The 13073-nt window shown below is 39.6% G+C and overlaps 4 protein-coding genes across 5 annotated transcripts in view; 2 read left to right on the plus strand and 2 right to left on the minus strand.

Moving 5' to 3' along the window:
* Window positions 1–264: 264 nt before the first annotated feature.
* Window positions 265–2229, plus strand: timm8a (translocase of inner mitochondrial membrane 8 homolog A (yeast)). Its single transcript, XM_044040665.1, has 2 exons — window positions 265–488; window positions 1540–2229. Exons 1-2 carry the CDS (start codon window positions 378–380, stop codon window positions 1699–1701), a joined length of 273 nt encoding a protein of 90 aa, XP_043896600.1. The 5' UTR covers window positions 265–377; the 3' UTR covers window positions 1702–2229.
* A 9-nt stretch (window positions 2230–2238) lies between these two features.
* On the minus strand, window positions 2239–7183 carry zgc:101583 (uncharacterized protein LOC494104 homolog). Its single transcript, XM_044040662.1, has 6 exons — window positions 7120–7183; window positions 6667–6869; window positions 5267–5323; window positions 4953–5043; window positions 4362–4522; window positions 2239–4226 (listed from the first exon to the last, which is right to left on the minus strand). Exons 2-6 carry the CDS (start codon window positions 6797–6799, stop codon window positions 3589–3591), a joined length of 1080 nt encoding a protein of 359 aa, XP_043896597.1. The 5' UTR covers window positions 6800–6869; window positions 7120–7183; the 3' UTR covers window positions 2239–3588.
* Window positions 7184–8409: 1226 nt separating this feature from the next.
* Window positions 8410–10711, minus strand: LOC122778611. 2 transcript variants are annotated; one of them, XM_044040664.1, is made up of 7 exons: window positions 10585–10711; window positions 9751–9960; window positions 9602–9655; window positions 9318–9517; window positions 8971–9130; window positions 8786–8876; window positions 8410–8618 (listed from the first exon to the last, which is right to left on the minus strand). In XM_044040664.1, exons 2-7 carry the CDS (start codon window positions 9938–9940, stop codon window positions 8600–8602), a joined length of 714 nt encoding a protein of 237 aa, XP_043896599.1. In that variant the 5' UTR covers window positions 9941–9960; window positions 10585–10711; the 3' UTR covers window positions 8410–8599. The 2 variants fall into 2 exon arrangements, with proteins under 2 accessions (XP_043896599.1, XP_043896598.1); XM_044040663.1 differs by lacking the exon at window positions 10585–10711 and having other exon boundaries at window positions 9751–10577.
* Window positions 10712–11476: 765 nt separating this feature from the next.
* mars2 (methionyl-tRNA synthetase 2, mitochondrial) overlaps window positions 11477–13073 on the plus strand; it is a 2896-nt gene continuing 1299 nt past the window's right edge. Inside the window, exons 1-2 of the mRNA XM_044040661.1 lie at window positions 11477–11753; window positions 12638–12972. Of these exons, the coding sequence (XP_043896596.1) occupies window positions 11477–11753; window positions 12638–12972 (612 nt within the window). The remainder of the gene's footprint in view (window positions 11754–12637; window positions 12973–13073) is intronic.

Consider the following 13073-nt stretch of genomic DNA (forward strand, 5'->3'; position numbering starts at 1 on the left):
AAAAAGATACAAATTTAATTGTATTATTAAATTATAAATAAAAGAACACTTTTATGTGTAAAAATGGACAATTATACATAAAAATACTTTTAATCACTATACTAACTCAGATTTTACAAACAAATTAAAGAAAGAAAGAGAGAGAGAAAGAAAAAAGAAAGAAAGAAAGAAAGAAAAGACAATAAACCTGACTGTAAAATCTTTGACGAAGACACGTTTGCGTGATGACGTACGACGTAAGAAGAACGCGTGCAGTGATTGGCTGAGTTACTTCCTGTATCCCGTCGTCCATTCATGCACGTGAAGGTCAGGATTACAGTGTTCATTTACTCATAATCAGGTCAATTCTGCCCTCGCGACGTGTCTGTTGGTGAGTTATGGACGGTCAGGCAGCGACAGCTGACCCTCAGCTCCAGCACTTCATCGAGATCGAGTCTCAGAAGCAAAGGTTTCAGCAACTGGTGCATCAAATGACTGAGGTTTGCTGGGTAAGATTAGCTTTACGCTAACAGTGTAGCTCGGCTGCTCGTGTTTTTCTACTCATGTGTTGGTAGCAGCTGGTTTTATTATTTGCTGCAAACTGTAAACAAATGTGTAGATTACGCCGCACATGTCCCCATATGTGTCTCCAGCTGTCACCTGTGTTATGAAGAAGAAATTCAGACTTTTATGTGTGAAAATAGTCAATTATTCTTAAAATCCCTGTTTTGTTTTGCTTATTTAGTGTAAGTACTCCGCTGTGTTTAGGTAATTATATGTAAGACTGTACATCTAAAGTACATAATGCAGAAATAAATGACTGATGTAATCACACTGTCATCATTAGATTATTATTTATGCAGTAAGGAGTTGGAGCTGTTTCAATCATTGTTTTTATACTAGTTTAACTTTTCTGATTATATCTCTGTTATTGTTTTTTTTAGTAATATTAATAAATATTAAGACCATTGACACATTAATAATGCTTGTGTCTAAACAATAGTTTAAGTCTCAGAATTTAAAATATGGATAGCTCAATACCATTTTTCCCCCATGTGCAATACTAATACAGCTAATTCAACAACAATTAAAAGATTAAATGACAAATTATCAACAACTAAATTATTTGTCTACAATTTTGATTATCAGTCAATCCGTTTGGGTCGAGAAGGCAGGTTAAATCAAAGCATGTTTTGATTTAAGTAAAATGTTTAGCCCTCATCTACACTCTGGTTACGTGATGGTTTTGGTGCACGTCTGTCTTTGGAACGGATCTGTGTTTTAGTAAAAAACTGTACATGGTTTTAGGGTTAATAGGTGGTATAAGGTTTTTTTCAGTTTTGAACAAATACCAATTATTGGATTGCCTTATTTGTTATTTAAAATAGAGTTTTGGGCAGACACAAAAAGATATTTGATGACTCTGCTCTTTAGAAATTAGAATTAATTTGTCACAAGTTACAGAATAAACAACCTACCATTAGAGCACTGATGCCCAACTGTTGCTTGTAATGCCATGTGTGAGCTGTTGGGAATTAATTGCTCCGTCTCTGTCTCCAGGAGAAATGTATGGACAAGCCGGGGCCAAAGCTGGACTCCAGGACAGAAACATGCTTTGTTAACTGTGTGGAGCGATTCATCGACACAAGCCAGTTCATCCTAAACAGACTGGAACAGACCCAGAGAAGCCGCGGTGCATTCTCTGAGACCATGTCAGATTAAAAACTGCCGGTAAATGGACTCGCAAGATTCACGGCCCCTGCTCTGTAACAAGACCATTTGCTCCTGATACAGCTGACCGAATGTTGCAGAACTGGCTGATCGAGTGCTAAAAGGAAGAAGACGACCAAGTGTTACTTTTGAAACAAGTGCCTGAGATTATCAGTGTATGTGGGTGTGCAGGCCCTTATTTGTCCTCTGTTTGATGGGATACGAGTGTTGTAAAATGCTTATAGTGAGGTCTCTTGCGCACAGATTGTTACGCTGTCATGATGCACTGAGTCGACGGATTCAAGCCATTTCACTGATCAGGCCGTGAAATCGTATTTGAATAAATTAAGATCCACTGCTTCAATCGTGTGGTTATGAGAGTGGGAGACAGCAGAAAGGTGGACGCGTCTGGGACATTCAAGTTGCCAACCGATTGTTACAGCGACCTGGACTCGACCACACACACACACACAGAAACGTAATTTAAGAGAACTAATAGTCTTCTGGACTGTACATATGCAATAAACAAAATGCCACATACTCGCTATGTCGATTTTGTCATGCTTTAATAAGCTTTGTGAAAAACAAAGTTAAGACAGTTACTGGTTTGCGCAATGGACATTCATAGAGAGAAAGAACATTCTTTGGTGCGACTCATATGAGGTATTAACAGTAACTTGTGGGGAGGAATTATTCAAATACAGTAAAGGGCAGTAAAGAGATTCTGGTCATAGTGCATTGATTTGTGCAACAGATTATCGAGGTTAAAGATAAATGGGTATCAAGGCACAGTGTGGCTAATGCAGGTAAATATGAAATCTTCAACTTAACTTAAATTGCTGTAAAAGTTCAAATAAAGAGGTGCACAGCACTGCAACAAACAATCACATAAATACACATTCAATTAGATAAATAAATACATGTACTGCTGCGAAAAAATAAAAGTTTACATGGATTCCAATGTGTCTATAGCAAATTTGGGCCTGTCCAGACCTGGTATGAACAACCACCCTGAGAGATGTGATCACAAGTGGACAGCCTACAGTGGGACGATCACACAAAATGTGCAAACCTATGTTTTATGAGTCCGACTGTGTCCACTGACAGTGTGTTTGTGCGTCTGTCACTGTTGCTGCGAGTGACGGAAACAGAAACAACTGGGAGAAGTTGTTGAGCTGAGTGAGCTTTTACATGAAATAACTATTAAAATGAATAACTGAGGAAGCGTTGAAGGCACATTGCGTTACATCAGATCGCTCAGGACAGACGTTAATACCAAGTCTGAACTGCATCATTATGTTCACCTTAAGGTAACAGGTTTATCCAGTGCATACAACTTAGTGTTAGACAGACTTAAAGTCCATATTTAGTTAACTTTACTCGTCACAACATAAACCTAAAATGTGGATTAAAACTTAAAGTTATAACCAATTCCCACCGCTCAGAAAAACGGTTAAATCCCAGGTTTGTGACCAGTGGGAATGTATTTAATTGCCATTCACTTCCGGGTCAAATGACTCAATAATGCATGTAGGTTTTAATCCCCTTTGGTTCTGATCAGAACATACTGTAAGACCGCATGAACACGCAAACTTCTTCATTTTTGGTAGCGATAAATTGTCCCGCTTTCTTTTAAGCGCAACATTCACGTTCTGGCTGTTAGAATAAGTTGACATAAATGTGTGTAGCTTAAATGAAGGATCAATTGAAATAAGGACTGATGTAAAATACACAAAATGGCAACCACCGTGACTAAATCACTGAGCTCCATGGTGGTGGTGGTGTTTTCTTCGTCTCCTGACTCAGACCAACTACCACCAATTAGACTGGTGTAAAGCGCCTTTTCTAGCAGTTTCACCAATCCCTGGTATCCCAGCTAATTTTAGAGAGAAAGAGGCTTTAGGGAGCTCTCTGGTGTGTACCCCACCCTGCTTTTGTACCTCCTTCTCTTGGCAGGTTCAGCTCATCTTCCTCTGTTTGGCTGTCGTGGCTGGGAAGAACCAGATAAGGCTGCTGGCCCCGTGGAGAACCCTGAGGAGCCTTCTTCAGGAACAGTGGGAGGGAATCCCAGCTAAATGTGATGTCTTTGAAGGCGTGGAGGAGGAAGATCCCAAAGATGATGGTGAGGAACCCACTAATTGTACCCATTACTTTGTCGGGGGTCATGCGCAACCATTCCTTAAACAGGATAGCTGAACAGGCCATGACAGATGTGGTGAAGAAGACGTAGTAGATGGGAGTGACTATGGAGGTGTTAAAGATATCGAGGGCTTTGTTCAGGAAACTAATCTGAACACTGATGCAGATTACCAGGCAGATGACTAAGGACCAGAATAGGGGTTCCTTCAGCACTGGTATCCCAGCAAACAGCTCCTTAATGCCAATGCCCAGGCCCTTGACACAAGACACAGAGAGGGAGCCAATCACAGAGCAGATCAGGATGTAGACCAGCATATTCTTCTGTCCAAACCGTGGAGCCACAGCAAAGATAAGAACCAGGCTGCTCCCCACAACGCACACAGCAAACACAATGAAACCTAGTGGAGGCGGTCAACAGTGAGTTAGTACCACGAGAAAGAAATCCATTCGACCGTTAAACAGGGATTTAGTTTTCACAGCACGGTTAATGAGATCTCGGGAGTAAATTCTCACGGGTCGGGTTCTGCCTCTACCTGGGTCTTTAAGCTTCTCTGCCATGGAGGTGAGGGAATCAACCTCCTCTTCTTGTGGGGCATGGATCACCATCACGGTGGAGCCCAGGACACACAGTAAACAGCCAACCTTCCCATGGACATTCAGCCTCTCATTCAAAAAGTAAGTGGAGAGCACAGCACTGGAACAAAGGGGGAAATAATTTAATTCTTTGTAATTGTAATAATTGTATTATTATGACCACTAACAAATCTCAAGAAAAGGTTAAAAGGTTAAAAGGTTAATTGTTTTACTATATACTAGTTTACAACTATAATAATGTTAGAAAATGACAGGAGCTCTGTGTTTCTGTTCAGCTGTGACAGAATTGTGAGAACAGGAAGGAGAGATACGTCTTCAAAAGATCTTCAAAATATCTCTTACTCACTTCCTTAACAGTTTCAGAAGGCAATCTGTCAGTGAATCGCAAGATAAGTTAAAGAGAACTATTTTGTAAACAATGTCCACACGTGGAGGGTAAAGTGGTAGAATATTAAGTGCTGAGGGCCCTAAACAACATGATGTGGTCAGTGATATCAGTGGCACATGAATAACACCTGGAATACAATTACCTCACAAGTACACTCAGTGCTCCAAGTGGCGTCACCAGTGTGGCGGGCGCAAACGCATATGCGGCGAAGTTCGCTGCCTCTCCAGTTCCCACTAGAACAACATATCAACGTCACCATCAGTGAGCACAAACAACCCACATATGCAAATGACTTCTCTGGAGGAATGTGTACTTAGTAGATACGGTGTGGGTGCGAGACCTACTGCAACGTCACCAGCGAAAAATACCAAACCCACTTTTCTTTAGAAAAACAAAGACCACAATGTTTTCTGAGCGTGGCTGGTGAGACCATGTCACCAAGTAAATCATACTCACTTGAAATGAGTCCTGCCCACCACAGCCATTCTTTCAGGTATGCATATCCCCCTTGACCTGTTGAGATAGAGAAATAAATAGTAATTATATAATAGTAAAACTCGTTGTCCTGTCAAGATTTAACAGTGAGGTGTTTTTACTGGACGTTTAATGTCTGCATCTCCTATCATCAGAATCAGAATCAGAATCAGAAGAGCTTTATTGCCAAGTATGATTTGCACATACAAGGAATTTGTTCTGGTGACATAGGTGCATACAAGCATACAAAGTTTAAAAAAAAAAGAAAAAAAAAAGTGAAACAGTAAGAAGTTAAGTGAAACAGTAAAACAGTAAAAGTTAAGTGAAACAGTAAAACAGTAAAAGTTAAGTGAAACAGTAAAACAGTAAAAAGTTAAGTGAAACAGTAACGTATCGTATGTATACACAGTATATAAATGTTTTGGTTTTTTTTGTTTTGTTTTTTTTGTTTTTTAAAATCATATACGCATAACTAATTAAAGTTAGTTTTTGCAGAAGTGTAACTACAAACCCAAGTGCTTAATTTCACAGTCACATTTCACACTTAACACATTTTGCATTTGTTGTATCCCCCCCAGATAAATCCTACTTTATGACCCACGATGTATAAATAGCTGAAATGAGCTCCATCTCAACTAGCTACACCAGTAAACAGTCACAGATATGTAATCATCCACCAACACTGTGACAGAGCTACAATGACGAGTCATTAATAATTTATAGCTGATTGACGGATGCTATTTAAATAACACATTAATGATTTTTGTTACTTTTTTAAGAACAAATTTAAGGCTCGTTTTATTATCTTAAAGTCTTTCTCAATTTCAGACCTGTGGTTCGACAAAATGGGTAAAAGCACACATGTTGGCACTGTTTGTGGAAACAGTACTATGAGAGAAGCACTTTTTACTTTTGAATCTTTATCTTCATCACGAGCATGGCACGTCCACAACTTTTTAATGTAACAAAGTTCTTTATGGCACTGTTAATAACCTGTTACACACCTAAAAGTGTCAACATTATCATTATTATTAGACGTGTTATTAGTAGTCCTAGTAATAATCAAACAAGATTCACAAGAGGGCCCATGGAAGTTTGAATTCATATAATAGGTTATATCAAAAGTGTTTTTTAAGGTTGGATGAGTAGTGAAAGTCGCTCTCCCTTGGGCTGGTTTTTATGATGCTGTTTTTAAGACTAATCCGAGTATTACATTTGTATAAATGTGGAACTCGAAGCTTCTTTATGCTGCTTTTTCGATTGCTGCACCAGCGTGTATAACACATTAGTGATGACCTCCTGCACTTCCTTAAATGATATGACACTATACTCACACTATTCATTTCATTATTGTTATTATTACATAAAGTATCATACAGTACCTGCTCGCTTTGAGCCCTTGCTCGCCAGTCGCAGCAGACCTTTCTTTTTCAGGATGTAACTTGCACCGATGAAGATACTGGAGCTCAGCGCCAGAGACAGACCGATGTAAAAGTCCAAGCGGCTCACTTCCATCTGGAACACAAAATGGCGCCTCTCTCCCTTTTTTGTTGTTTTTCCTCTCTGCTACGTTACAACAACTGGACTTTAATGAGAAAAACAAGCATTCGTGTTGAAGTTTTCAGGAGTCAAGAAGCAACTGAAGGCAAACAGTCATCTTCGACATCACATGACAGACAGACGCCTCTGCTACGGAGAGGCTGAAACTTAAGTGTTCAAACGACCAAACGAGCCAAGAAACTGACAACTAACACAACCTCTGTGTTGTTTTTGGGTCAAATAAAATAAATGACAGATTTAACTGCAGTGTAATGACGGTTTTTAACTTGTTTTACCTCCGTTGTCAAGTCAACTCCATCCGCCCGTCGTTGACAGCAGTGCAGGAAGTGAATGAGCAGGTGATTGGCTGAGATTGAGGGGGGCGGAGAGTAGAGTCTTCCACCAACACTTAGTTTTATTATATTGGCATTTATGAGTTGCCTTTTAAAGTTAAAATAACTAAAAACTGATTGTTTTTTTTTAAACTGCTTTTGTTCAACTCTCTCTTAAAACGGTTTTCAAATATTTAACACGTAACATTTAGGATTAAGTGACAGAATTGGAATTTACTACCCATGAGGATGCTTGAACTCTTTTGGTTTTCATAGCCTAAGAAACATGTGCTTGTTTTACGGAGGCCACCATCATGTGCTGCCCTTTCTGCAGCAGCTTAAATGGTCAAAGCAGCCACAGTGAGCGGGGATTCTGAAGTGACCGCTTAAGACACAAATGATGAAGAACAACGTCCTCTTTAGACTTTGAAGCAGGGGAGCTTTTTATTGCATTCTGCAGTCTCACCAATAAATGTCACTAATACACCATTCACACTAGTCAAGGGACCAAGTGGTTCAGTACAGTATATGTAAATATACCAGTATGGTACATATATCGTTGCATTTCCATAAGGGATAGTACAAAAATAACTGTCAGTGACACCATTACTGAGCTTCATGGTGGTGTTTTCTTCTTTCTCTGAGATAATCACCTTATTTAGTGGCTTCATCCAGGTTTCAAAATCACAAGTACTTCCACAGATTTTAGTGTGAAAGAGGTTGTTTTTTTTTGTTTTGTTTTTACACTGGACCTTTAAGATATTTTACATTTTTCAAAGGTCCAGTGTAAAAAAAACAAAAACAGTGGTAACCCAGCTAACAATTTCTGAAAGATAACATTCTAGAAAACATTTCCACAACTCCTAGGTCAGTACTTCTCAAATAGTGGGGCGGTCCCCCAATTTTTGGGGGGTGCATGAGAGGCAGGGCATGACAACTCATACAGTGGTTTATACAGATAAATAAATAAAAATGATCAGGTTCTCAACAGTATTTCAATTCGGGGGGCGTGAAAACATTTCTGTCCTCTGGGGGGCAAGACAGAAAATAATAGAGAACTACTGTCCTAGGTAGTCCAACAGTTGCACATTCGGTTTCCAGAACGTTCCCCTAACATTAATTTTGTCACAACATTTCTATAACATTATTTTGGTTGTGTTACCTTATGACAGCATTTAGTACTCATTTTATTATTTTAAACTGCACATTGGCACTCATACTTGCAGTCATTGATGAATGAACAGGTAAAACTGATAGGATTTTAAAAATTTTACTTCAATATATATAAATATACAAAATGAAAGTTCATGTTTACTTATATACAAATTTAAAATAAAAAATAGCAAATATAATAAAATAGAAAAAGAAATCTCAAAGGCTCTCTAGGTGTGTGGAAAAGGGTGCATGTAAAATGTGCATTGGCTGTCCGGAGGGGCCCACTCCATCAATCTTTGCGAGATGACCTAAAAAGTCAAACAAGTTTGGTATGTTATATTTGGAATGAACACAAAAGCAAGACAACTTGCCCTACTAACAACCCCCGTTTTTTGTAATCACATAAGGCTATTGCTAGATTTCATACATACATTCACCAACAAAGACAAATAGAGGGAGAATTTCAATTTGTTACCTTTGTCTGTGTGGGGCAAACTTGAGTGCTTGCCCAATCAGGTCTTCTACTTGTGCTGCAGTGAGTGAAGGGAAGCTTATCTGGCAGGCACCTAGAGCAGAGGTCAAGAGTAGAGAAGTTGCAAGTCAAATTAAAACATCATTAGCTATGCATAATAATGTTGTTGAGAACAACATAACACTTACCTATTATAATCCTACATAGGGAAAGGTCTTGGAAAGCCCTTTTCGACTTTCTCCCTCTCAGGCTATATTGTGACAGAACATCATTAGTAGCCACTCGCCGCAGCATACGGCGAACTGCAATACCACCGTTCTCTCCACCTAAGGTCACGAGGTAATGTTGCTGTAACAACATGCAAAAAAGAAATGCAGATGTAGAACAATGTGGAGATTATAATCTCATTTTGCAAGATAAATCAGTTCAGTTTCATGAGATGTATGTAATTTAATGCTTCTTTAGTATGAATCGACTAAAGACAAGATTATCATTACAAATAATGTTATATAATATAAATAAATAACTTTATTACCATTTTGGTCCTCCTCTCCAGCTGATTTAGACTCTGGTCAAGCTCCTCCAGTTGGTCGACACTTTTGCAGGGAGACAGCAATACTATGTCATCTGCAGTGGCGTGTGCTGACCGTGGTGGAATGAGCGCGAGCAACTCATTCACACTGTCCTGCACCTGGTCCAACCTATGTGCAATGCGGTCTGTGTATGCTCTCAAAGCTATGGAGAAATGTTGATGGCGTTACTATAAGTTATGTTATAGATCGTATAAATATTCACATATAAACAAATGTGTCTTCTTACCATTAATGTCATTCTCATTGTCTGGGTCACTTATTGCATCTCTAGGAGTCACTTCTGCAGTTTGAAAAAAACAAAACTTACTCTCAACTTTCTTGTCATGTAATTGCATTTACGTTTAACTGGAAATGTACATTTTAAAGCCACTGTACCTTGGACTGGGTCCGGAAATGGAATGGCCCCATGTGTCAGTTGTAGCTGTGGTTGTTGTGGCTGTTCTTGTAGTAACTGCTCTATATGGAGAAGTGCCTGTTGTTGCTCGATCTTTTCCAGTGGTGTAAACTCCTGTTTTATCCTCTTCTGTGGCTTTGTGTAGCCCTGTCGTTCCTTCCTTGAACTCATTCTACAAACCTGACAAATATCTAAGAAAATCAAAGCTGAATTAATTAAAGACTTGAGTGCCCATGCCTTTATGTTGGCAGAACTACAAAAAATTGAAGGCAAGACTTGTCTGAACATGTAATAAGAACCAACAACCCCCAATGAACTATGGCACTCCATTACATATGCATTAGTCTGTAGGAGCCTCAATAAAAAGGAGACTGAAGTTTTTTCTTAATGTGCAAAAAATAAACCGAACCGAAAACCGTGACCCAAAACCACGATATACACCGAACCGTTGGCTTGTTCAGCCGTTGCACACCTACTATCGCCCTCAGACTTTACCGTCTTCCATGTTTAAATAAAGCAAATAAGGTCCATCCTTTTGATGAGATGACACAAGTCATATTGGTTTAATAACTGTTTCGTCAGCTGCATTTCGAAATAAACGAGTTCACTGCGTGAAACATGAAAGCAAAGAGTAGTAAAAAATAAAACACACAGCTCTTGTTTTTGCCTAATGTAAACAAGAGGGCGATATCCTGGACAATGATGTGCTAGTTAAGTGGCTAAGCTAGCACTAGCCTGGAGAGATCTTCTGCTCAAATAAGTCACAGGAGTTTGTGAATTACTCGTGTGCCTGTTAATCTCGAGCGACAACTTACCTACGGTAAATTCCAATATATAGAGACGTGTTTCTGTTTCCAGGAGAAAACGTAGTGTGTGTAAATTATAAAGACAGTGCGCGTGACAACAGCGCAGCGCGGCGGCGGAAGTGAGAACGGGACTTTAATAGTTCACCAAAATGTAGTCTTCCCCTACAGGCTGGACGGTTGGATTTTTAACATTGAAGTGAACAGCTGAGTAGATAAATACTCCTTGAAAGATTTATTTTCATACTTATTGAATTACTCATTTCACCAACCCAAAAAATACAAATAAATTAAGTGATAAATATAACCTGGAGAGGGTGGAGTGGCTCAGTGGTTAAGACCCTACCTTGTGTACCAAAGACATCATGGTCGCAAGTTCGATTCCACCCCTGGCTAATTGTACTTGATTCCATTGTAAGTCGCTTTGGATAAAAGCGTCTGCTAAATGACATGTAATGTAATGTAACCTAACCTTAAATCATAAATTAAAGGTGAATCTAGCATTTGCAAACCTTTTTAGAATGGTTATTTTTTTCTCTCAGAATTCATGCTGTTTTATTTATTTTTTACTGTCTTTCAAAAACATTTTTTTTTTTACACGTGGCTCTAATACCCTTCTGTCGATTCCATATCTGAAAAGTCACAGAAAAGAACAAGTGGGACAGTCCTCGCAGTGTGATTGGTCGCTGCAGAGCTTCGTCGTCATCTTTTGCAGCGTTTTGATTGGTCGAGCCGGTGTGGTTCATTGAACCCGGAAGAAGTGTTAACCTTGAGGAAGCAAAACAAATGTGCTACAGAGTTAAAGTTAGAGACTCTCCGGTCGCTTTAAAATGAAAATATTTACAAGACGTATTCAAACTCTTACATTTGTAGGCTTCATGTGAGCCTCGCCTGTTGTCCAACGATGAGGCTCCCGTTTCTTGTTGCCACCAGAAGCATCGGTGCTGTTCACCGCCTGCGACAGAGCCCGTTGCTTCCCTCTCGTCTCTCGGCTCAGTCGAGACTGCAGAGGTTCGCTGCTGTGAGCAGTCAGTGCAAAGATGAGAAGAGCTACTACATCACGACCCCCATCTTCTACGTCAACGCTTCTCCTCACCTGGGACACCTGTATTCAGCTGTGATAGCGGACTGCTTTCACCGGTTTAAGCTGCTTCAGGGATTCAACTCAAAGTTTGCAACAGGTAAATTGATCCCTCAAACGGTTGCCGTTTATATGTTTATATGTACATTTTAAATCTGTTGCAGTCAAACAATCCTTGTCATAAAGTTACTTTCAAGTAAAACCTGCAGACTGATTCTACTTTCTAAATGAATGTGAACGTGATTATTCGTGAATTCTTGGGATTTAGGATGAGAGTGAAAATTGAAGACAGTTTGACCTTTATTTACTAAGACCATGGTTCTCAAACTGTGGTACTGTTATTCTGCATAGACCAGGGTATGTGATCAGTCATTTTGACTGCACAGAAGTGCATAGTAAATGAAACAAATAACAAAAAAATTAGAGTCTTATCGCTCGCCCGATCTTAATCTAATTTCACTATACCAGTGTGTGTGAGGAAGAGGAGGACGATGAGAGAAATTATAGACTCTGCTCGGTCTATTTACACCACTGTATTTTAACGATGACGATAATTACTGTGTTACTTGGAGAGCTCAATATTTTCTCAGGTGCTACTTTTTATTAAAACGTTTGAGAACCGCTGCTCTAAGCTGAACTAGAGAAAGCACTCGGGGAGCGTAAACCACCTCCAATGCTGCTCAGCTTCCTACAGTGTCAATACGGATCAAGATTTGTAATTTTGACCAAACTACAATACCCGAATCAAGGAAAAATATCTAAACTATCCTATCTTGCAAGGTTAGCAACTGTTTTGAAAGATGTTCTGAATATGTGTTCACTTCACCACCAACATCTTTAAATTGCTTCCATTGATTCATAATCTACAACCCCAAATCCTTCATTCACATTTAAAGTTATACAACTCACAAACAGACAAACGTTGGCAAAAATAAAAACATAAATAATCAGATGATTACTTTATCTATACCTTTCATCTTAAAGGCACAGATGAACACGGCTTGAAAATCCAACAAGCCGCTGAAGCTGCGGGAAAAGATCCCCTGACCTTCTGCACTGACGTGTCGCAGCGATTCAAACATCTGTTCGACAGCTGTGACGTTTCGTACACGGACTACATACGAACCACGGAGCAGAGACATCGTCGGGCTGTGGAGCATTTCTGGTCGGTGCTCTGGAACAACGGACTCATCTACAGGGGACATTATGAAGGCTGGTACTCGACACAGGACGAAAGTTTCCTCACGCCGTTGCAGGTGGGCGACGCAGTGGACTCGTTGGGGACGCCGATCAAAGTGTCGCTGGAGAGTGGACACAAGGTACGTCTTAGTGAAATGGAGATAGAAATCAAAGGTGTGACATCAGTGAAGATAACATTTACTTACACACATCATGATCAGTTTATTGTGAGAATAAATCG

Source organism: Solea senegalensis, linkage group LG12 (assembly GCF_019176455.1).
Source record: "Solea senegalensis isolate Sse05_10M linkage group LG12, IFAPA_SoseM_1, whole genome shotgun sequence".
NCBI classification, from domain to species: Eukaryota; Metazoa; Chordata; class Actinopteri; order Pleuronectiformes; family Soleidae; genus Solea; species Solea senegalensis.

Coding starts and splice junctions, on each gene's coding strand:
- zgc:101583 (XM_044040662.1), bottom strand. CDS start 6,799: ATGGAAGTGAGCCGCTTGGACTTTTACATCGGTCTGTCTCTGGCGCTG. Junction 4,523..4,952: donor GCACTGAGTGTACTTGTGAG/GTAATTGTATTC, acceptor CCTTTGTTCCAG/TGCTGTGCTCTCCACTTACT. Junction 4,227..4,361: donor AGAGAAGCTTAAAGACCCAG/GTAGAGGCAGAA, acceptor CGCCTCCACTAG/GTTTCATTGTGTTTGCTGTG.
- LOC122778611 (XM_044040663.1), bottom strand. CDS start 10,099: ATGGAGTGCCATAGTTCATTGGGGGTTGTTGGTTCTTATTACATGTTC. Junction 9,518..9,601: donor CAATGAGAATGACATTAATG/GTAAGAAGACAC, acceptor ATTTCTCCATAG/CTTTGAGAGCATACACAGAC. Junction 8,877..8,970: donor CCTATGTAGGATTATAATAG/GTAAGTGTTATG, acceptor CCTCTGCTCTAG/GTGCCTGCCAGATAAGCTTC.
- timm8a (XM_044040665.1), top strand. CDS start 378: ATGGACGGTCAGGCAGCGACAGCTGACCCTCAGCTCCAGCACTTCATC. Junction 489..1,539: donor AAATGACTGAGGTTTGCTGG/GTAAGATTAGCT, acceptor CTCTGTCTCCAG/GAGAAATGTATGGACAAGCC.